This window comes from Artibeus jamaicensis, unplaced genomic scaffold (genome assembly GCF_021234435.1).
Source record: "Artibeus jamaicensis isolate MK-2021 breed Jamaican fruit bat unplaced genomic scaffold, CSHL_Jam_final contig_729, whole genome shotgun sequence".
Lineage (NCBI taxonomy): Eukaryota > Metazoa > Chordata > Mammalia > Chiroptera > Phyllostomidae > Artibeus > Artibeus jamaicensis.
Genome location: NW_026521939.1, coordinates 5,295,969 through 5,320,447, shown reverse-complemented (window position 1 = coordinate 5,320,447; position 24,479 = coordinate 5,295,969). Strand labels below are relative to the sequence as shown.

Below are 24,479 nucleotides of genomic sequence, written 5' to 3'. Positions count from 1 at the left end.
GCTCCGCCTCTCTAAGGGGTGAAGGCAGTTTCCACTTGCTTATACTTGCTCACTGGGCTTTATTCTTTCTTAAAAGAGAAGGCTATCAGAGTAGGGGAGGGAAAAAAAGGAAGCGAGTTCTAGAAAACATCTATTATGTTCACATCCCCAGCATCTCCTTTCGGGGAACCAGGCTGTTTTTCAGACCACATCGCTCCAATAAAGCTGACCCACACTCTGGCTTCAGGGGGCCATGTGAGCTGGATGAGTGGGACTTTGACTGTACCACCAAGAATTCGGCACTTTCTTTCTGTTGTTTCTATAAGAAGGATGTAAACCTAAAGCCTCAGGAACCACTATCTAGAGAGAGCCTACACGAGAATGAAGTCAACCCAGAGGAAAGGAGGGCTAAGCAATAGAGAGTCCAAGTCCCAAAACAACTTCTGAGTCCCTGGATTCAGCCATACCTGAAACCCAACTCTATCCCTGATATTTACAGTCCTATTGGATAACACATTACCTTTAAAAAGAATTAATCCAGTTTAAGTTAGGCTTCTGTCACTTGAAAACTAAAAAAAGCACTAATGAATACGGGAGAAATGAAAGTATTAGAAGACAGGAAATGAGAGGAGAAAATTACATTTATGGATATAGTTATCTGGAAGCAGTTCAAGTTTGTCCCCTGGAAATAAGAAAGGTGATGGGGGGAATCTTTTCCACTTTTCATATTAAGCTCAGGTCATCAGAACTGTGGCTCTGCCTAATTACTGTGATTAATCTCACCAAATTCTAAACATAAAATGAGTGTGCATTTTCTAATGCTCAATGATACTGCAACAGTCATGAAGAGAAGAAATGAGCCATTAACAAATAAAGACATCTTTCAAGAGAAATCATTTTTTTCTGCCCAAATACAGTCATGACTGGGTAAAGGAGAAAAGGTCACAGTGACAACCCAGATCTTACCTGGCATGGCATGGATAAGGTCCCCACACACCACAAAGAATCTGGGTTTGGGGTTCATCTTGTTGATGGCCTGAATGGCTTGCTCAGTTAGGCGAATCTCTTGCTCCCACTCATCTCCACCGTTGTCACAGTCCCCAGTGGACCAGGCTTTCATCAGTCCGAACTGTGGGTCTGCACCCTGGATGAAGTAGAATGGGCCTGTCCATTCCCTTTCCTTCTCTTTGAAAAAAAAAAAAATAGCAGAGAGAATATTATGAAATCTTTCAGGGAAAGCATCCGGGATACCATGCAAATGGATACAATATTTTTCTTAAATTAAGTAGGTCATTTTAATAAGCTGCTGTTCAAACATACCATTTTCCTGTCATAATCTAGAGGATTTTGAGTTATACTAATTACGCCTGGGACCTGGTGTTTCCCAAAGGCCAGGATAAACCACGTGGGCCTCAACAGCCACGCAACCAAGCTGCTTGTTTCAAAGCTAGCTGGCCAAATGGGGCTCGCAGGCACAACAGCACACTATATAAAGGACATTAATGTTCAATGATAGTTTTTTAATTAGAATTAAAAATACCCCAAATTGAAAGCTGCCAGAAGTATTATATTTAAATTACTAGGTGAAGTGCTCTCAAATCTTTTATGCCAGGCTTAATGGTACAATTTGCACTGTTTCAGGGGATGTGACAGAATTTTAATTACAAAACTTAGACTCAGAAGCTCTGGCTATCTAGTGGGAAATGCTGTGCCAGAAACGAAATCTTGAAATGAGTTAGTCAATGTGAAAAAAAATCGATGCTAACATTCAAAGGCAGCATGAAGTGGGCATAAGCTAGGTGTGAGGTTTGGGGAGGTGGGAAGGAAGGGGAAAGAAGGAAAGAGGGGGTTTTTGGAAAGGAAGCTAGTCACATGCACCAAAACTACCAGGCTTGCCCTTCCTACTGGTTCTGCTGGCCCAAAGTTTCGCCGGCCACAGGTCTCTAGCCTTATCTGCCAAAAGAACCACAGCCAGGGCCTGCTCCTGCAAAGCTGGAATAGCCATCAATGGGCATGGAAGCCCTGTAGATTTCAAACTTCTCTTTTCTCTTTCTTTCTTTGCCACAGAGTTGTTTCTTCAACCAACCAAACCTCACGTGGCAGACCAACGTTGAAAACACAGAGCTGCCTCTGTCCAAATGGGATCAGCCCTGGTATTTATCCTCCAAGGAAACCAAAGCCCTGAGAAGTGACCTGACTTGCCTGATGGCCCAGCACTGATCAGTGACAGGCACAAGACTACTCCACAGCCTTGAAACTGCTGCCTTTTAAAAAATAAATTAATGTACTTTACACGTTAGTTGAGTAAGTGGCATTTCCTTTGGAAGTCATAAAAATATTATAATTTCCAAAAGCTCCTTGGAATAATCTCGTGTGTCTGTCCTTTTCATTCGTTTACTCACTAAGTGACATGCCTGCCTAGAGCCTGCAGTTTCCCAGGCCCCATTCGAGGTGCTGACCTCACAGGGTGGACCAAGGCTGGTGAGGTCCCTGCTCTCCTGGGCTTGGTTTTCACAGGGGAGATGGATAAGGACATAAGCAGAGAACTGAGCCAGACGGTGCTCAGGGCTGTGCAAGGATGCAAACAGAAGCAATGACTATTGTAATTTAAATTGGATATAGGTGGTGTCATTTAAACTGAGCTCTAAAGCAAGAGCCAGGTGTACATAACCTTTTAAAATCCCACAGCCAGCCTCCCACCAACTGTACCTGGCTTACTATCATCTTAAAGCTGACCTCTGATTTTAGGCTTCCCTTCCTTCTTAATTCCCTTTTTCAGAACTTAAAAAGACAAGCATGTAAACAAAACAACCCATACCTACTTCACAGAAGAAACTGTATATGCATGTTAACCCACCAGTTCTTCACCTACAGCTCAGTGTTAGCTGCTCAGTCAAATCACAGTCAACCTGAACTCACTCTGAACAAGGACTGCATGAAACCCTGGTGTATGCATCTTACTGCTAACAACAGCAAGTGACCCTGCACAATAATGGGTTCAATTCATTTGCTGAGACCTTACTACATGCGGCAGAGAGGCCCCATGATGCCCCAAAGGTCCCTGTGTCATGACACTCAACATCCTCGTGCAATCCCTCCCCGTGAGTGTGAGCTGGCCCTAGTGACTCTCGTCTAACAAACAAAAAGCAGGGACAGAATGTCCATCCCTTCTGGGAGCAGGCTAGACCGTGATACGGAAATAACCTAAATGTCCCTTGGTGGATGAATGAATAAAGAAAATATGGTATATACATACAGTAATTATGCAGCCTTAAAAAAAGAAGAAAATCCTGCCATATGGAACAATATGGCTGGACCTCGAGGATATTATGCTAAGTGAAATAAGCCAGTCACAGAAAGACAAATACTGTCTGACCTCATTTTTTCATCCTCACCCGAGGACATGCTTTTTTGATTTTTTAGAGAGGGAAAGGGAGAAACAAAGAGAGGGAGAGAATTACGGATGTGAGAGAGAAAGAGCCTTTCACAGGCATCCTAACTTCGGACTGAACCCAAACCCAGGCATGTGCCCTGACCAGAAATTGAGCCTGTGAACTTTTGGCTTTGTGGGACAACGCCCAGCCAACTGAGCCACACAGAACAGGGCATGTCTGATATCATTTATACGTAGATTCTAAAATAGCCAAACTTACAGAGAAGAGAGTAGAGTGATGGTGGCCAGAGACTTAGGGCAAGGGAAAATGGGGGGATGATGGTCGAAGGGTACAAAGTTTAGTCATGCAAGATACAGAGGTGTTAGAGATCTACTACACAGCACAGTGGCCAAAGTTAATAATACTGTATTGTGCACTCAAATCTTGCTAAGAAGATAGAGCTATGTTGAGCGTTCTTACTACACACACACATAACAATAATAATAATAATAATAGGAATAATACTTATATACTTATCTCCAAACTCAACAAATTTACACATCAAATATGCATTTTTTTACATGTCAATCATAGATCAATGAAGTGGTTAAAAAAGAGAGATTAGGCTAAACAGAGTGTGATTTCTACCTTGCTCTCTCTCACTCTCTCTCCTACAGCCCTAGCTCTGTGGGGGGAAGGCTGTTATGATGTGGACAGCCCTATGGAGAGGCCAGCGTGGCAAGGAACTGAGGGAGGACCGGCCGACAGCCTGGGAGGAGCAGGGCTCTCCACGTACCAAGCCAACAACCACGTGAGTGAACTTGGGAAAAGAACCTCCCTAGCTGAGCTTTCGGGTGAAACCGCAGTGCCAGCCGACACCTTGACTGAACTGTGTGGGAGATCCTAGGTCCGCTGCACCCAGGCTCCTGACAGGAACTGTGAGATAATACATACGAGTTGTTTCAAGCGGCCAACTTTCAGGGTTGTCTATTACACAGCAATAGACACACACGGTCAGGCCTTGAAAATAAAGGGTCAGGAAGGAGTCATGAAACAACTGAGATTCTGATTTGCATGTATGTGTGTTTCTAATATTTTATTTATTTATTTTTCGAAAGAGGGGGAGGGAGGGAGAGAGAAACATCGATGCTGGAGAGAAACACTGACTGGTCGCCTCTCACATGCCTCCAGCTGGAGACCTGGCCCACAATCTAAGCATGCGCCCCAAACCAGGAATCAAACAAGCAACCCTTCCATTCACAGGCTGGCCGGCATTCAACCCACTGAGCAATACTAGCCAGGGCCTGATTTGTTTTAAAGTTAATTGTTAGCATCATTTAATTATTTTACTTGAATAGTAACTGTTTTTGCATCAGTGAATGCATTTAGCTACATTTTTCTTCCTTCCTTCATTTTTTTCTAGAGAGGGGGAAGGGAGGGAGAAAGGAAGGAAGAGAAACATCAATGTGCAAGAGATACACATCAATCAGTTGCCTCTCACACACTCTGAACTGGGGACCTGGCCCACAACCTGGACCAGGAATCAAACTGGCAGCCTTTCCGTTTGTGGGAGGAAGCCCAACCTACTGAGCCACACCAGTCAGGGCACTACGTTTCTGTTTCTGAGACAGTTTGCGGGGCTGTTTAAACTGGATAAATTAATCAGCACCAGATGAGAGAGGTGACTGTCACCCCAAGGTTGAAGCCTAACTCAGTGTTCTACAACAAACAGAATTTATAAATAGTGGTCTATAGCAAGTATTTTAACAAATACAGTTTTCTCCAACAGTGATTTTCAAGAAGTATTCCACGGCACACTGGTGTGCTGCAAGAATTTTTAAATATACAATACCTGACTGTCTGGTCAGGGGCACTGACCTCTTTTCCCTGAGATTGTCAAATAAAAAAATGACAGCACCATATGATCTCGCCTCTAAGTGGAACCCAATCACCTAAACAACCAAACAATAAAATATAACCAGAGACTTGAAATAAAGAACAAACTGACAGTAACCAGAAGGGAGGTGGGAGGGGATAATGGGGAGAAAGGGGGGAATGGTTGTCAGGAACATGTGTAAAGAACAAATGGAGAAAACCAAAGGAGGGCAGGATCAAGGGTGGGAGGTGGGGATGGCTGGACTGGGGGGGACTGGTGGGGGGAGTGGACACAACTGCACTTGAACAACAACAAAAAAAGTGGCAAGGGAGTGCTAGGGATAAAAAAAATGACAACAGCCCACACAACAATAACTGTCTGGTGTGAGTGGATCAAAATTGTACCTATTTTTTGTCAGACTGGCAAAAAAATCATTTTTTGCTGTGCCACAGAATTTCAGTAATTAGTTTATGTGTGCCATGAGATGAAAAAGGTTGAAAATCACTAGTCACAGTCTCAAAAAAGTCAACAGTTCTTGGAGGTATTACAATAAAATTTTCATTATTGTCTACCTAGTAAGCTCTTAGAATTTCCATTTTATGATGATGAGGCACAAAACAAATAAATGTGACCTAAAATGAATGACAGCTCACATTTCACTACTCCATCTACCTTAGCTACCCAGTAAAGGTAACTTGCTGATTCAAGGCTCTGCATTCTCACAAGTGCCTGGATCCCTTTAAGGTTCCTGCTACCGCAGTTTGTGGTCTTTGGCCTCATCTTAACTTTAATAAAGCTGAATTAAAGATATGCGAGGCATGTAATCCTTAGTTCTGGAAGGAAGAATCCTTTATATACATTTATACCTCCCCAACCCTTCGGAAGGGAACATTTTTATATTATGAGAATACATTGACATTTGTGTTAAATTGTTTCACCAAAGTCAAGAGCTACCCGCAGAGCAGGGCATAGGTATTAGTCAGCGCACATCGACAGCAGCCAGGGAAGAGCGTGTGATGCCAGGCCTCCTGGGACAGAGCAAGTGCCTGCACGCTGGCAGAACCGGGTTCTCTCTTCAGACTCCCTCAGAGCCCTGTTCTGGCAGTTCAAGTGCCCTGGTGCACCGACAAAACATTAGAAAAGACACTTAAGGATCCAGGAAGGGGTGGGGTTGTTTTTGTTTTTTCCGAATTAAATAACTTACATGAGACTGCCTGGTTAAAGAGTAAATACAATCCAAATTCCAGAGCAGAACTGCCTGGAAATGGAGGTTTGGGCAGAACGAGGAGGCCAGGATGACCGAGCAACAAGGGGCTCCGAGGGCAGGGCTGGGCCTCCGCCTCAGTTCTCCAGGTGTGGCCACTGGACAACCAGCAGCAGCATCCCCTGGGAGTTTGCTGGAAAAGCAGAATCTGCCTTTTAACAAACCCCTCAGTGATCTGCATGCGAATCCATGTTTGAAAAAGCACTGGCCTGCGACTGATCAAGGAATTACTTTAACATGTTTTAGAAGACACAGATGCAAAGGGATTTTTGTTTCCCTAAACTGAAATAATGACTTGGAGGATTTTGTTGTTGTAAGAGGTGATGTTTTGATGGTTCTGTGTTGTCCTGTATATTTTCCTACTCATTTTTAGGCCTCTGGCTGTGCTCAGCTGAGGTATTTGGTCCTAAACAGTTCTTGGTATTTTCCATTACTATCTACTCATCATCCTTTAAGTTACCTGCACTGAGCTGAGTGAGCCCCTTTGTTGCAACCCATCCTAGAAGGCCAAAGGCTTACTGTTCACAAGCCCACCTTTCCCACTGAAGAACTGGAAATTGTCAGTGATGGAAAAGTTCCCAGAGTTACTTTAACCAAACCTCTCATTTACTCAAGGGGGGTATACTGAGGCCTGGCTAGGGATCTTAGTCATGGCTCAAGTTCAAAGTTAGGGAGTTAAGAAAGCAGCAGCTTTTTCTGTTCAGAAACTTCAGTATAGCCAGGCTGGTCTGAAGAGAAGGCCACAGAGAAGATGGAATGTGCCCTGAGGTGCCCAAATGTCCACCTCCACAAAGACACCGGGGTCTCCAGAACGTTTCCTATGAATGGAACATCCTGGTAAATACTAAGACAACACAAATACAATGCTGGCAAGGTCCCAAAGGTTTCCCCTGTGGGCTGTGGTGCTCACAGTCCCTGCCAGCAGCACAGGGCTGATGAGGGGCACAGGCGGGGAGCCAGCGCGTTCATCTTCTGTGGCAGGCCAACCAGTGATTTCCCCCGAGATTACAAACTACAGATCTCTGGATATGGTCTGACTGGTAGATGTGTTCTATTTGGCTCATCCAGTGTTTATAAAATTTTGAATTTGTTGCCAACATTTTTAACTCGTAGTTTCTCACACACTCCTAGCTTTGTGACATCTCAGGGGAAGTCTGGCCACACCAGGCCCCAGTGGAGTGTGCCGACAACCCGTGGGCCTGAGCATCGCTGCCCTCTCATGGGGCATGAGTTCTCAAATTCACCACAGTCTACCCGTGACCCAGTGCACCACCAAGCCCCTGTAGATACCTGTGCCGGCAAGCCGTTTATCTGTGGTAATCCTTCCATTTTGCTCAGTGGTGCAGAAGAGGAAGCCAAGCAAGGTCAAGGGTAAATGATCTGATTGAGATTAACAAGTAAGTGGTCAGGGGCAGAACCAAGCCTACCACGCCCCAGAACCCCAATGTCAGGGCAGGTGATTACACCGGCGAGATTACAAAGAACTATCCAGTTGGGGGTGCCGAAGTGCGTCCAAGCGACAGGCCAGGAAAACAAGGTTTGAGCTGCCACCATAATTACCATAATTTATTGTTACCATAGCCGAAGCCAAAATTTTAAACTAATTTAAAATTGTTTTTCAAAGAAAAAAATTGGTCTTAGAAATTCAATTTTTCCATCATATAGAGAATAACAAGATTTGGCCACCTAACTGATAGAGACGGTCACAGTAGCCATCTTTCAGAATTGAGAAATAAAAAGACAGTGGGTTTCGGGGACATGAATGAAACCAGGGACAGGAAAGGCCTGTGAGTCTTCTTTAAGCATTATCAAGTGCAAAGCAATGGCATACAGGGGAAAATCTTAAAAACCTTTAAAAATTCACACAATGCCTTACCACCAACCCTTCCTATGAGAATCTATTTCATGTGCCGATACCCTGTCTGAAGGACAGATACTCAAACTGCAATTGCCCTTTACAGCTGCACTTTCAATATTACAAACTAAATGTCACCTCGAATTTTTCTCTGCCAATATATTTCCTCTCATTGTTATTACACCTTTTGGGCCCATCTGTCAATTGTTAATGAAAGCTTACTTTTTAGTATGTATCAAAAATTAGAAATCTCACTGGTCCTATCACTATCACCAGTTAATCAGTGACTGACTGTAGTGAGCGCACTCCCGAAAGCACGTGAACCAGGACTCTCATCACCCAATAGGAGTCAGTCCTGTCATTCCTGCCTCATGCCATTGTAATTTGTGCTCTCATGATGACTAAACCCGTTACTTCATACGCAACCTAAAATAATTCAAGGTGAATACAATGATAATTTAATTTTTACACAGAAAAGTCTCATTTTCTAAATCTAGTTTGCCTTTTGGAAGACAACATTGTAAGATCCTGGTTAAGAAGTCCGTTAGCAGGCAGTCTGATGAACAAGGCTGCTGTTAGTACCCTCCCGCCCCTTTCAGTGCACTGTAAGGGTATCTAAAAACTCAATGTTTGCACTCCTGTTAATTTACCTGACTCAAAACAACACATGAATTGGGACGGCAGGGGACACACTTCTCCATTTGACCGGAAAGCCACAGATTGACGAAAATGTGAGGAGAAAGCATTTTTTTTTTTGTTTTTCTGGACATGCCCGAGCTCCCAGTTTGTCCTTTTGGCACCTTAACTTCAACACTCCCACAAGCAAATTTATCATTTTTCCTTCAACACCAACGCCTTCTCCTGATGACCATGATTTTGCCACCACGGTCCCCAGTCCACGAATCTACAGATGTTAGGATCCCATGCCACTGTGTACCTTTAGCCAACCAGGTGGCTGCATTCGCATCCATAGCATCTCCCACACTGTCCATCCTTCCCATCTGCAGCAGCACCACCTGGGCCAGGTGTCCATCGTCCCCACCAGGGGCTACCAGGACAGCTCCTTGCAGTGCCTCCCACTCTGATCCACCCCAGGCAATGGCTGCCATTGGGCTGTTCCTAAAACCCTTAACCCTGATCATCAAACTCCCTTGTGAAGGGGCACTCTCATCTCCATGAGAAAAGGCCCAGTTGCTTTCCCTTTCCAGTATTTTGTCAGCATATATCATGTGGTCCCTGGCATGTGGGAGGCACTCAGTAAACATCTGGTGAAGGGATAAAGACGGCACTGGATCCTCACTCTTTCTGGCACTTGGAGCTAAAACACAGCCCAAAACTTTCCCAGCTGTATGGATTACTGCTCCCTCTAGACCAGTGGCTCCAAACCATGGACAATTTTGATCCCTAGGGGACATCTGATGTCTGAAGACATTTTTGGATGTCACACCAGGAGGTGGGTGGTGCTTCTGACATCAGTGGATAGAGGCCAGGGATGGTGCTAAACATCCCACATTACACAGGGCAGTCCCACAACAAAGAACAGTGCGGCCCCCAGTGTCAGTGCTGGGGCTGGGAAACCCTGCAGCAGACACAGCTTGGGACGCCTCCAAGTGGACCCTCATCTCTCCTCAAACACACCTCGTGCTTTCCCGCCCCTCCTCCAGGATGCTCTCCCTTCTACCAACACTTTTCCCCACTGCGATTCCATCTGTCTTTCCCAGCCCAGCCCAAACACTACCTCTGCCCCAAAGCCTGTCTCCCTGTCCTGCAAGCAGCTGCAGCTCTGCCTCCTCCTGCATTCAGCAAGTTTGTCCTAAGCATCCATTGGACAGGTGCCATGCTAGTTGCTGGGCATTCAGCAGTTAGCAAGGCCACAGGTCCCATTCCTTAAGACCTTACAGAATAGAGGGGAGATGGACAACAAACAGGTCAGCAACGAACTTAATTACTCAAGTGCTCTGTAATACCACAGAGGTAATCAAGGTGATCACAGAGCGACTGGTGGGTGGGAAAGATCTCATTGGATGGAGCAGCTAGGAAACACACACAAGAGCTGAGATCTAAAGAATGAGCAAGAGCCAGGCGTAGGGGGAGCTGTGGGGATGCACCCCAGGCAGAGAGCATGGCAAGTACCCAGATCCTGAGACCAGGGACAGATGGGAATATAAGGTGGGATAAATCATACCAGGACATAGGACTTGGGGAAGGGCTTAAAACCCCTGTCCCACTTTGGGTTTCTGTCTCCTGAAGCCCTAACCTGGTCCCAGTGTAGCCGAGACTCAGAGTATCGAGTGCTGCGTTCAAATCCCATTCACACCATTTACCAGCTAAGTGACATGATGCAAGTTTCTTAACCTCTCTGGGCCTCAGTTTTCTTATCTGTAGAGTAAGAAGAATTCGCCTGCCTCAGAAAGGTTGTTGTGAAAAATTAACGAGTTAGTACATGTAAGGCATTTGAACTTGGCACACAATAAGCAGTCAAATGTGAGCGTCTATTTCTGTGACTTTTACTCATGTTGACTCCTACCCTTGTCTTAGCAGAGACAGAGCTATCAAATCTTACCCATCTGTTCCCCATAGTAAAGTTCAGAAAATATCTGATGATATACTTACATACATACGTATACAGGGTCAGGCAAAAGGTTTACAGTTGTGAGTATGCAAAACACAGAATTCACTCTCATATTATGTATTAATTATTGTATTATTTTCCATACGAACGACCACAGACCTACTTTTGCCCCACCCTGTATGTATGCACACACACACGTTTACATGCTCTGGCCTTCACATGTTTTACTTCACATATTGTAGATATTGCTTTGGTTATAAAATGGCAAAGATGGACAACCAGGAGGCTTTTTCTGGCTAAAGAACAAATGCCAACAAACTGCAATTTTTGCAGTTTCTCACAGTAGCAATCTGCACTGTGAATCACTATGTAAATGTCTCCAGCAATACCCCTTATGTTCTCTGGGGACTAATCTTATTTTAGTGGTAAATAAAACAAAACAAAAAATAATAGTAGCAAAATGATCCTTTACCACTTTGGGACCCTTTCTCATTTAACAACCCAAAATGTCCCAACTGTACAACTGCCAGAACTCAGTGCGACCCTTAACAGCATCTTTCAATGGTGGTTGCCAAGGGCAGGTGGGGGGAGGCAGGAGAGTGACTGTGAAAGGGTGGGGATGTCCACGGGGGTGGCAAAAATGTCCTCGCACTGACTGGGGCGATGACTGCATGTCTCTGGGAACAGACTGAGAGCCACTGAACTGTTCGCTTTAAAAGGGTAAACTGTATAGCATGTGAAACTGTTAAAAAAAATAGTGCCCTTCAGGACCCCCTCCTCGGCAAAAATAATTATCTGTGACAGCAATATCCTCAGAGACTCCAAATTACATTTCCTAAGTACCAAGTGAATTTACCCAATTTTTATTTTCTTGGCCTAAATGCATCCAAAAGGTAGTTTCTGAGATACACAAAAGCTTCCAAGGCATGACTTGGCAGCCACACTCGCTGTTTGGGAAGGAAGAACCTGCCAACATCTTATCTGCAGCCCTTCAGAGGCATAAGGAAGCCATCGGGCCAGGACAACTTGGCCAGGTGGCTCTCAGCATCACTGGCTTTGGCCAATGCTACTCTACCCAACAGCGAAAGGGGGACAAAAAGGCATGTCCCGAACCTCTCTTGCTTTTCAGAAGCAGAGCTCCATTTGGGGTTTGCCTGCCTTGGGTGGATGATTGCTGTGACTTTTTTCCACCCCATTCCCCATTATTTCCCAGGCTGCTGGCCAAGTGTGCTTCAGGGAAAATTGGACAAAGGTGCTCTCTCTGGGCAGAGGCAGTCCTGCAGGCACCCAGCTCAGCCAGCAGAGGCTTGGATGTCAAAAGGCAACCCTGCCTCAGGTGTGGTGCAGCTCCTTGCAAAGGCATGTGCCTAGTTTCAGGAACCTCCTCCAGTAGATGTCTGAGTAATTCACGAACTGCAGGGCCCCGGTGTGGTTTGTAAGGGTCCTACTGATTGGTTGAATACCTTGGTTTCTGTTTTGTTTTTTCCAGAGAATACATGATGTGTGCAAGCAATGAGTTAGGCAGACACACACTTGTGGTCCAGAGGTAGTGTATTCGATCATTCACATTCATTTATTTACATAACAAATGACCACTGAGCGTACACTGCTATCACTGTCCTAGGTCCAGGCTTCCTGCCCTCCAGGAATTTAGTCTTGGAGCAGGAAAAGACATCCAAGTCACTGAATACGCAACTGTAAGTTGTAATACGAGTCATCATTCTCTTCAAGTTGAAAAGAATGAGTGAAGATCTCAAGGAGGGTTACCAACAGGGGAGTGGGAGGAGGAGAAGGGGGGAGAAGGTACAGAAAATAAGTAGCATAGACAGTAGATAGAAAATAGATGGGGGGGGGCCAAGAATAGCATGGGAAATATAGAATCTAAAGGACTTGAGACACATGGTCATAAACTAGAGGGGGGGAATGGTGGGGATGGGGGGTAGAGTGGAGGGGAATGAAGGGGGGAATAGAACAACTGTAACAGCATAATCAATAAAAAATTTTAAAAAAAAAGAATGAGTGAGGGTGAATGACAGTGGACCTAATTTAGAATGGGAGAATCAGCACAAGCTTCTTTTTAACTGTGACCTGAAGAATAAAAAAGCACAGAGAGAATAAGAGAAGGACAGAGAAAAGCCATGTCAAGGGGTGACAGACCCAATATTTTTTAAGGAGATGACTCTGAATGCTGTACAGGAAATGGCCTGGAGGGACAAGAGTGGACGCAGAGTATTAGAGGAATTGTCCAGGTGAGAGGTGAGGTGGTAGGGGTCACAGTGGTAGGAGCTGGGAAGGAAGTGGCCAAAACCAAGGTGAGCTCCGGAGGTTGAATAGAAAGGACTGTGAATGGCTGGAGCATGGAGAGGAGGGGAGAAGCTGAGGTCAGCAATCACTCCTATCCTTCTGGTTGATCAAAAAGATGAAGAGCTCTGTCCTATTCAGTATGTTCTGGTGGCGAAGCCAAAGGGCTGGGCCAGAAGAGCTGGCCCTCCAGCTCTTCTTGGCCCTCCCACTTACTACTGGCCTGGCACCTGAAATCAGAAAAGTGCCACAGCGCCCTCACACAAATGAAGTCAATGCGTATATCAATACAGCCGCACCTCAACACAGATCTAGCCAACACTCTGCCTTCACTTGGCAAATGAGGACCTGTGGCATTAGCACAACTGGGCTTTTTTTCTTTTTCTTTGAAACAAGGCTACATGGGGCACCTGGGCACTCTGACTCCACAAAGATTTCCCGAGTGTCCGACTACACATCAGACTTGGTTGTGAAGTGGCTGTCAGTTTTGGCGCTCCTGGAGTCTCCAGTTGTCCTGGCACCGTTACTGCCCCTTCCTCGTTGGAGGGTTTGGAAAGTTAAAAGTCACATACTGCACATATACAACAAGTTGTCCGTTAGTCCTCTCTGTGAAGAAGACACTCTCAACAGACCTCCCCGGGACCAGCATGAAGGGTCAATCAGTGCTCTCCACACCTCCACAGGGCACTGCCAACCACGCAGGGCGCTGAGCCCTCCCACGCTCTGGCATCTCGGCCCCTGCCCCACAGGGAGTTCGCTCATTACGTGTCCATCAGGAGTTGTCCCCAAATCTGTTTATGCTAGTGCTTTAATGTAAACCAGAGACTGATTCCAATTAAACCAAAATGGACACTTTGGGAAGACCAAATAAAGGCAAGTTGGTAAAAATAAAACACTATTGAATTAGGTGTTAGGGAAACAAGTGTAAAATATTTAAAGAAAAAGAAAGCATAAACCTAGTATCAGTCTTCCTTCAGAGTGCTTTCCAAGTGATTTTGAACTGACTACTCCACTGGAAAAACCCCAGACCGGAGAAGACTCACTGTGGGTGTTTATGCAAAACAGGTGACGTGACAGTCCCTCTACAGAACCGTACTCCGGGACACAACCTTCACTTAACTGCAGAAGATTGGTAAATAACTGTATATTTATCACTCACATTAAAATGTAATGTTAAAAGAATGTGTGGTATTTTATGATTGCCCTCTTGAACTAATTTTTTCTCTTTAGTGGCTAAAGACCAGGCTTCTACTGCAGTTTAAAAAAACTACCACATACAAAAAAAACTACCACACACAAAACAAACACCTACCATATACAAAAATTGGCTCAATATGGACCTAGATCTAAGTGTAAGAGCTTAAACTACAATACTCTTGAAGAAACACAGAAGTATGATTTGGGGTTAGGCAAATTTTTTAAAAATATGACATCAAAAGCACAAGTGATAAAAGATAAAGATGATAGCATGGATTTTGACACAATTAAAAACTTTCGGGCTGCAAATGATATCAAGTGAGTAAAAGACAATCCAAAGAATGGGAGAAGACATTTGCAAATCATGTATTTGATAAAGATCTTATATCCAGAATATATAAAGAATTCTTACAACTCAATAAAAACACAAATAACTTTATTAAAAACTGGGCAAAGGATCTGAATGACATTTCTGCAAAGATTACAAATGGCCAATAAGCACATGAAAATATGTTCAAATCATTAGCCATTAGGAAAATGCAAATCAAAATCACAATGAGATTCCAGAAGTAGATGTGAAGATTCCACTTCACATCCATTTGGCTGGCTGTAGTCAAACAGGCAGACAATAACAAGTGCTGGCAAGGATATGGAGAAATGTGGATCCTCATACATTGCTGATGGGAACATAAAATGGCACAGCTGCTTTGGAAAACAGTTTGGTGGCTCAAAATGTTAAAGACTTACTTATATGATCCAGCAATTCCACTCCTAGATTTCCACCCCCCCCAAAATGAAACATGCCCATACAAAGACTTGCATGGGGATGTTCTTGGTAGTTTTATTCATAACAGGCAGCATCCAAGTGCCCATCAATGGGTGAATGGATAAACGATGGGTGAATGGAACTGCACTGGGTTACCCAAACCACTGGAACTGCATTATGTTGTGCTGATGATACATGCTGCAACAATGGCACATCTTTAAAAGATTATGCTCCGGGGAAGAAGCCAGTCAATCACAAAAGACCACGGATTACATGATTTCCTTTACAGGGAACATCCAGAAAAGGCCAAGCTACGGAGGTAAATTAAGAGTGCACTAAGAGTAAAAACAGGAAGAGACTGAAAATAGGCACAAAGTCTCATTGGGGGAGGAGAATGAGATGCTCTAAAACTGTGATGTTGTACCACTCTGTAAATTAATTAAAAACCACTGAATTGTAAGCTTAAAATTAGCAAATGTTAGGGTACCTCAATAAAATTATTAAACAATAGAACAGCAAAAAGAAAAGCATTCAAAAATAAAAGCTCATTGGTCTCTTGGAAATGTTGTAATGGGAAATTTTCACACATTAATTTTGACTTTTGATGACAATCAGGAGGGGATAAAACAATCAAGATTTCTGTTTGCATCGTGAGAGTCCTTCTCAAATACTGTGGGTTGGCCTCAGTTATGGCATAAGAAAAACATTCATTTCATTTTCTTCATTGATATGTTAGAATTTTCAAAACTACAATATTTTCAACCCAGTTCAGATTTTCATAAATAGGTCTACTGTTTCTAGAAAAGTTCTTAGGTGAAACCTGAGGGAGGTTGTTTTTTTTTTTTGTCTGTTTTTAACAGGGATTCTGTTTATTCTCTGCAGGTGAGAGGGTTACCAGAGGCAAACAAGAAATATTCAGAACAGATATAATTGGTTCCTCTGAAACAGCTGCTGAGGTTTTAAATGTCCAGGGAGGTAACCTTTTTAAGAAAAACCCTTTTAAGAAAACCCTGTTTCTTAGGTGGTAGGATTCTGGTAATAAAATGAACTGGAAAAACAGATTAGGACTGGAAAACTAATACAGGTGATGTTTAAAACATATTTTAATCCTGATATTTCTCCCTTTGAGAATATCTTCAAAACACACGTCATAAACTTTTCAGAAGACAGTGATTTGTGCAGAAAAAGTGGTCTTAATTGGGATATGTGTCAAGGCAACATAATTACCAATATGCCTGATTAAAATGAATACCTGAACATGCTGGAGGACTGTGAGCCTTCTCGGGTGAGACATGTGCAATTTGCTTTTTATAAACATTTGAGCCTAGCAGATGATGTTAACAGGGATGGATGAATGACTAAAGCGGAGCTTCCCCTGTAACGCTCTGAGCAGAGCTGCAGGGGAATACTGTTACTCATGTAAATCACCAAGGGGGGGGATCATCTCCGAGTAAAGTGCTTGCCAGAGGCTGAATGTCTGTGTCCCCTCCCCCAAATTCTTATGTTGGAACTGAACCCTCAATGGGATGGTATTTGGAGGTGGGGGCCTTTGGGAGGTGATTAGGTCTTGAGGGTTTAGTAATGGGATTGGTGCCCTTATGACCCCAGACACACCAGAGAGCTCCTCATCCTTTCTGTCACGTCAGGACAAAGGAGAAGACAGTCTTATGAACCAGGAAAAGGGTTCACACTAGACAACAAATCTACAGGTAACTTGATCTTGGACTTGCAGCCTCCATAGTGAGCAATAATTTCTACTGTTTATGAACCACTCAGTCTGTGATATTCTGTTATGGCAGCCCAAACAGATTAAGACAGTGCTCTTTCATTTCCATATTCTGCTGTGTATAACGTGCACTTTTTTGCCCAAATTTTTTAGGGAAAAATAAGGATGAGCATTATACACAGGTAGTGCCTAAAATACCTTGTATTTGTTCTTGTGTTTTATAATTATTGGTTACATAAAATTTCTTGTGCCATAACATATTCAAATATAAATGCTAAAATTTCTTTATGATACAAAAATCAAGTATCTAAGTATAAATCAATTAAAACAGAAGATGTTTTCCCTGAAAGTTTGGGCCAAAAAGGTGGGTGCACATTACACACAGGAGTACATTATACACAGCAAAAGACAGCACTTGCCAGACTTTATTTGAGAAACAGCTTAACCAGCTAATTCTGGAGGGGGCTTCTAACAGTGACTGATGGGGTTATCGGGAATGTGATGCTGGACAGCTGCTTGAGTTGACCGAACCTCTTTGACAGGCAGTATGTATTTGGGCAACAGATGGGGAAAGCCAGTTCCTTCCCTTTCTCTTCCAGGCCTGCCCTTAGGGCAACTCTGTCAGCTCAAGGTTCTCTCTTCCTGAACCAGAGCCTGGACCTTAAAGACATTTCTCAGTCACCAGCAATGCTAAGAGGGAACTGGAACCCAGGGAAAAGTCAGTGACAGTGACAAAGGCAGCTTATGGGTGGACTAGGGGTTCAGCATCTAGTAAAATAAACCAAGACTAGGGATTCTAAGCCTAAACCTTTAAGGAGGAGCCTCTAAAGCCCTGTGCCATTTGACCCATACAGGGCATGCCCAGTGGGGCTGCTCCGCCCACAGAAGAGACCAAGTACAGGCCCCATTTCCAGAGAAGCCCAGGGTCATTTTCCCTCTTCCTATCTCAACAACTTATCTTCTAAGTCTCTCTCCAGCCCCATCCCCACATTCTTTTCCAGGTGAACAACTCTCTTGTTCTCTGGTCTTACTGGCAGCCCTGTGGCAGCTCCAAAGGGCTGGGGAGCTTCAACACTTCGGCACCCCTTAGTCTCCACTGGAAGCTCCCACCACTATGACCACATGCACCTCCTGGAAATGAACAGTTACTGAAAATTAACAATGTGGTGCTATGGAAATAATCTTTAAGACAAGTTCTTGAGTTCCAGCTTTCAATCAGATTGTACCTCAAGCTCCTCATAAGCAGAAATTCTTTTGTTATTATTGCTGCAGCCAAACCGTTCTTTTTAAAATGGGAATCTATGTGTCCCTGTTTCTTCACACATGCAGCTTAAAACCCTTTGATGCTATTGGCAAAGACGAACTCAGCTACCCCACCCCGTTCTCCAGTGCCCTCCCATACCACGCTGCTGCAGACTCAATAGCTTCCTTCCCTCATCCTTCCCTTTCCAGTCCCACCACGCTAGACTTCCAAACTTGTTCTGCTCATGGTCCACAAGGTCTTCCCTCTCTTCAAGATCTAGTTAATGCCTAATCATCCTTCAGCAATCAGATGACATACCCCTTCCTCAAGGAAGCCCTCCCTGAACATCCTTATTAATGCTCCAATGAAAGGCTCTCCTGGAACCAATCCCTCCTTTTCTGGAATTTGCCATAACTGCAATTTCCACTGGTTTGTGTGACTAACAGGTTAATGCCAGACTTTCCAAGTAGCTATGTGCCAGAGGTGCAGAATCACATCTGTTTTTCACTCATCATTGCACCCTGGCCTCCAGTGCCATGGCTGGGACAAGGCAAGTATTCAATACATTTGATGAATGGGCAAATGAATGAACCAGAGATGGATAGACAGACAGATGAAGAGATGGACATACAATGGATAGAATGGTGGGTGTATGGCCTGGTTAATAAGTGGACAGAGGATGGAGAGATGGTTGAAGAGTACATTTAATCCCAGGGCCAACCCATCTTCTGAGCCCTAAATCTCATTTCCACAGATATTTCTCTCCAATAACTATCCTGCCTTTTACTTTTTCAACCCCAGATTCATCTTGTACCAGTCATGAGACCTTGGTCAAGTTGCCTTGTCTTTCTGAGCTTGTTTTTTCCCATTATAAAAAAAGGATTACCATAATAGCTGCCTCAACAGAATTGTTTTTGTTTTGTTTTAAAGAGTTTATTTATTTTTAGACAGAGGGGAAGGAAGGGAGAGAAAAAGAAACATCAATGTGTGGTTGTACTCACACGCCCCCTACTGGGGACCTGGCCCACAAACTGGGCATGTGTCCCGACTGGGAATTGAATCAGAGACCCTTTGGTTCATAGGCTGGTGTTCAATCCACTGAGCCGCACCAGCCAGGGCTCAACAGGACTATTTTGGAGATTACATCACATAATCCACATACAGCCCAGAGTATAGTACCTGGCTGTCAAAAACACCTGATGAATGTTAGATGCTCTTGTTCTTATCATTACTATTTCAGACCCTTCAGCCTTCTTTCAGCACTGTTCCTTCCCCCAAGCTGCTACTGACTTATTTCTACTTTGTGTCAGAAAATGGTTACAAACAGAATCTTCCCCTGGCTGACTTTACATCCTCACTCTGCTATTCCTCAAACACTGTGTACCAGGCGTCCCCCTACAACACTACAGAAATTGTTCTCCTCCAGGTGATGTAAGGATCAAACCTGCCATTCCCTGCTCAGCTAACATTCACCTAGACACCCACAACATCTGATCCTGTGCACCATCCTGCCTTATGCCCTCCTCCCCAACTTTGGTGCCATGGTCAGCTCCTGGTTTTATCTTCTAAAATTCCTGATTGGCCTTGACCACTGTGGCTCAGTGAGTTGGACATTGTCCCACAAAATGAAAGGTCACTGACTCAATTCCCAGTCAGGGCACGTGCCTGGGTTGCGAGTTTGGTCCCCAGTTGGGGCAAGGGGCATCCAACAGATGTTTCTCTCCCTCTCTTTCTTTCTCCCGTCTCCACTTCCTAAAACTAAATAAAAATCTTTTAAATTTCTGGTTGTTTTCTGCTCTGAACCCTTCTGCGTGTCATTTTCTTCTTCCTGCCCCCTAAACACTGGCATATTCTAAGGTTACACAACAGAGACACGCATTGTCCACTACTCCACATGGTTCCCTTTAGCAATGCCATGGACTGCTGCAGCAATGCTATCTACTCTCCTATCTACTCTCCTCTGTGGTTGGAGCCCACACCTCTATTCCCAGACTTGTACTACACCCCACAAGTTGCATCATATTTCCTGATGGCACCTCAAAGCCATCACTCCCCAAATCAATCCCATCAAACCTCATCCCACTCCCTATTCCATGATTTCAGTGAACAGATCCACCATCACCCAGGACTGATGTTTAACATCCCGACTGCTCCCACTGCAGTGGCCTACAAGTTCACAAGGTGACAAGAATTATTTTTTGTGCCATAGCTCTGTGCCTAGATTGTGAGCCCCACAGGGCATGTAGCTTACCTCCTCCCTTTTCTATTCTCCAAAAGATACTAAAGAATACAATTGGAACCTAACAAATACATCTTGAACTGAAAACAAGAGATACCACAGAGTAACATGGAACTTGCATTCGTTGCTGGTGGGTATATAAATTGGTGCCAGGGCTTTGGAAGGCGATCTGACAAGACTGTAAAGCTGGGGATAATTATACCCTATAGCCCAGAACTTGGCTCCTGCGTATATGCCCCAGAGAAATTTCCCCACACGTCCACAAGATTTGTACAAAAATGATCATGATGGCACTGTTACCAAGGGTGAGAAACAGAAAAAATTCAATGTCCATTATATCAGGAAATAGCTGGTACACTCAAAATTAAGATAATTAAAGGGGAGTTTAAAAATAGATTGTTTGGGAAGCGTTGAGTATAGAAAAACTATAAAAGACCATTTATAGCCAAAAGATAGAAAAGCAGAGCTGTTGCCACTCCTACATCTGAAAGGAGGGAGCAGGTGGTTACCTAAATCTGAAAAGAGAGTGTGCGCCAAAGGAAAGGCTATCTTGAAAGCAGTGACCTTCAGGTAAGGCATATAGCCAGCCCAAGGCAAGCCCACAGGGCGTAAACTAGGGAATAAACACACTGACTTTTGGTCCTTCCTTCCTCTGCTCCCTAGTGGGAACTCCCCAGTGGAAAGTCAAAAGGCAAGGAGTCAACTGAAGCCCATAGATGTCAACCCCCTGGAGTATGGTGGAGAAGGGAGAGCAATTTGGAGAGAAAAGGGGAAGATACTCAGCCTACCTAGCAACAGAATGCATAAAGTATGTATTTATACAATGGAAAGTTACTGCCCAGCAGAAAAATGAGTGAACTAGAGCTACTTATATTAATATGAACAAATCTTGAAAATCTCATGTTGGGCAAAAAAAGGCATATTAAAATATTTAGAGAACCGGCACTACAGCAGATTGTATTTTCCAAAATCCACCACAGCTATATTTTTGGTCCCCACATGCTCTGCCAGCCACTCCCACCAAGAGCTACAAAGAAAGAAAAGTACAAGGTTTTAGGGCAGAATTACCGGAGAAACCTACATTAGATAGAGTAGCCAGGGAAAGTGTGAGAAGTGACTTAACTTTAAATAAGATTTGAGGATTGAGAAAGAGGGAGGCCCCCCAGCCCAGCTATTAGCTATGGAAGCAGGAAGGGAGAGTACCAAGGTCCTGAGAAGAAAGATACACCGCAGTTGGTCCTTTTAAATGTATCAAGAAAATGAGTGCAGCAAGAGAACTGGGCAAGAGAAAGAATGGAGCATGAAGGAAGAAAGATGAGCACAAGCCAGATCCAGGGGGACATCTGTGACATGCCTTGGCTTACCAAACCAGGGAATGCAAGGGAGGGAATTTGACTCCAGGCAGAAAAAAAGCCATAGAGAGAACCAAGGAACCAGGAAGAATTCCGTCTAGATTTAACAGCTCTAGGGCCAACTTGGACTTAGAATCTAGTGTGTCAGACGCTGTGTTTCAAAAAGTTTCAACCTGTTAAAAAGAATCATATTTCATGTTACCTATGAGAATATTAACAACCCCATTTTTGCAGAGACAGATTACCTAAATCCAAAGTCCAAGCATTTGACTCTAACACGACTCGATTGCCTTCTCTCTTTACTGTTAATATTTTGGAAAAGACTCATAGATCACCGTGATTGCAGTGTATAAAATACACCATGGTGAAGGACCATAAAAGTAAGGGCATCTAACACACACCATATGCTTATCGAGTGCCACACAAAACCTCTCTGTTTTTATTCCCCTTTTACAGATGAGGAAAGTGAGGCTAGAACTTGTCGAGTAACGTGTCGTAGGCAAGGCGCGGAAATCATACCCAACTGCAGACAAAGCCCACGCTACTATTAACTGCTTTGCTGCCTTACTCTAACTTCACTACACTAGGGGAAGTTAGGTCCAAGCCAGCGAGTCTTGTGCGGACTCACTCTTTGCGCGGACACTCTCATCTCCACAGCTCCCGTGGAAGCTTTCACACGCGGGCTGTGCAAACGTTATTTTGGTCCCCAGCACTGACTGGGGCCCCAGATGGGGTCCGGCTGGAGGAGCGCGCACCCAGACTGAAGGTTCCCACAGGGAAAGGTTCCGCAGCTTTGAAGTCATCCCCTCCCCAAGTACCTGCGGAAAACGCGTCAAGGGTCCTGCCCCGGGCTCTGTGGAATACACCCCCCACCTCCGCCGCGGACATGGCGAGCGAATTTCTTGCTCTGCTTGGGTGCACTGCGTGGGAGGAAGTGGCTCAACTCCACACGGTCCAACCGCCAGTCCGGGATGAGCCCCACCTTCTGCTCGGGGCGGGATCTGCGGGAGGGATCGCGGGCCTCGGCTGCTCGGGCGCCGCTAGTGTTGCCTGGGCGGGGCGGAAGCTTGAACGGCTCCTCTGGGATCGACTGAGGCACCTGGCGAGTGGAGGCCCCCATTCTGCGGCCCAACTAGTTATAGGGGTATCTTTGGGCTCAGGTTGGGGGCAAGCCAGTCCCTACAGATAGGATTATCAGGCTTAACATATAAAAATACAGGACGCCTAGGTAAGCAACGAATGATTGCTTAGTACAACGTAAGCATGTCCCATGAACTATACAGGAGACGCGTGCTAAAAATGTGTTTCGTTGTTCATCTGAAATTCCAATTTAAATGGGCGCCTGTATTCTGAGAACACTATCTTAAGGTCAAAAAGACTTGAGCCCTCTCTCACGACAGTCCTCCAAGCACCAGCTGTGATCTATGACACTTAATCACCAGACATCTTCAGCTTTCCTGTCATCATTACCATCCTATTATTATCATCATCGCTCACTACGCGTATCAGACACTGCTCCAAGCACTGTGGGAGAGGCTCACTTAATCCACAGAACAGCCCTAGGAAATGGTGCCATATCATTACCCTCATTTGTCGAATGGGGAAACTGATGCTCAGAGAGGTGAAGCAGCTTGCACAAAGTGACACACATCTAGAAAAACACGAAGTTTCAGCTGACCCAAACGAGGATCTGTCCAGCAGAAACCACTGAACTGAAATACAAGCCAGTGTTTGTCGAACCTGTTAAAAGTACAAATTCCAGGGCGGGCCTACTGAAAATAAATCTTAAAAAGAAGGGTCTGTTTTTAACTCCCTCAAGGGTTCTTATGTTCTGCCAAGTTTGGGAAATTCTCTTCTAAACTAGCTGCCTACATCTGAAGTACTGTTTTGGTGGCTAAAATGACCAGGAAGACTGTCCTCTAATTTTAGAGAAGAGGTAGTAAAATCATAGTGGTTAATGTAGGAGTTTAAAATTAGTCACCTTTAAATGTGGCTCTGTGGTATGAAGATTGTTTTGAGTTCAAGGCAACCAAGACCCTGTGGGCTCAAGAGAAATTTCTGTCCTCTTCTTCCCCCTTAATTACCTAGAAGATTTTGAATTAGGGGCCTTGTCCATAATAAGAGATTATTAGAAATAACCTTTTTATGTCCTAATATAGGACAGGGCAAACTTCTAATTAATTACTGTACATCTGCTCTCTTATCATCCTGCAATGACCTTCCTTCCCTATGAAGCCCCAGAGTAATCATTTGCTCAGAATATCATATACTTCATTTTCCCTTGCTGTTTTAAAATCTCTTATGTATGAGGGGTTTCCATACATATGCATGCAATTAAAGTTGGTCATTTTCTCTTGCTAATCTGTCTCGTGTTTATTTGATTACTGGGGCAGACAAAAGAAACTTGAGGGTAGAGAAAAATTTCTTCCTCCTGTGGATAAAAAAAGGAGGGGGTGGGTGTCTATGGAGAGTAATCTCACACAGTGATCTGATCATAAATTCTGAAATGGTCAGGTCATGGTTGTAGTCATGCTCCAGGCATGACTACAGACATATTTCTATACTTGTAAACTTTCCAGTAAAAGGTTTATCTTTGCCTTAATCAAGACCTGTCCATTGTTTCTGTGTATCTGGGTTAACATACTTTTGAAATAACCACCCTCAAGAGAGCATATGATCTTGCTATATTCTGTAATTCAATCCTCACCTTGCTTTCTCCCATGTAATCTTCCTTA

General features: G+C 44.2%; 1 protein-coding gene across 2 annotated transcripts in view; it reads right to left on the bottom strand.

Annotated features, from left to right (window-relative positions):
- The window catches only part of CPPED1 (calcineurin like phosphoesterase domain containing 1), a 121,268-nt gene extending 98,528 nt beyond the window's left edge, over window positions 1-22,740 (bottom strand). The window contains exons 1-3 of one of the 2 annotated variants that reach the window (XM_037151208.2): window positions 22,563-22,740; window positions 7,784-7,873; window positions 946-1,164 (exon numbers count right to left, since the gene is read on the bottom strand). In XM_037151208.2, coding sequence (XP_037007103.1) covers window positions 946-1,164; window positions 7,784-7,873; window positions 22,563-22,632 — 379 coding nt within the window. In that variant the 5' untranslated portion in view covers window positions 22,633-22,740. The remainder of the gene's footprint in view (window positions 1-945; window positions 1,165-7,783; window positions 7,874-22,562) is intronic. The other variant, XM_037151210.2, reaches the window with a different exon arrangement.
- Window positions 22,741-24,479: the final 1,739 nt, after the last annotated feature.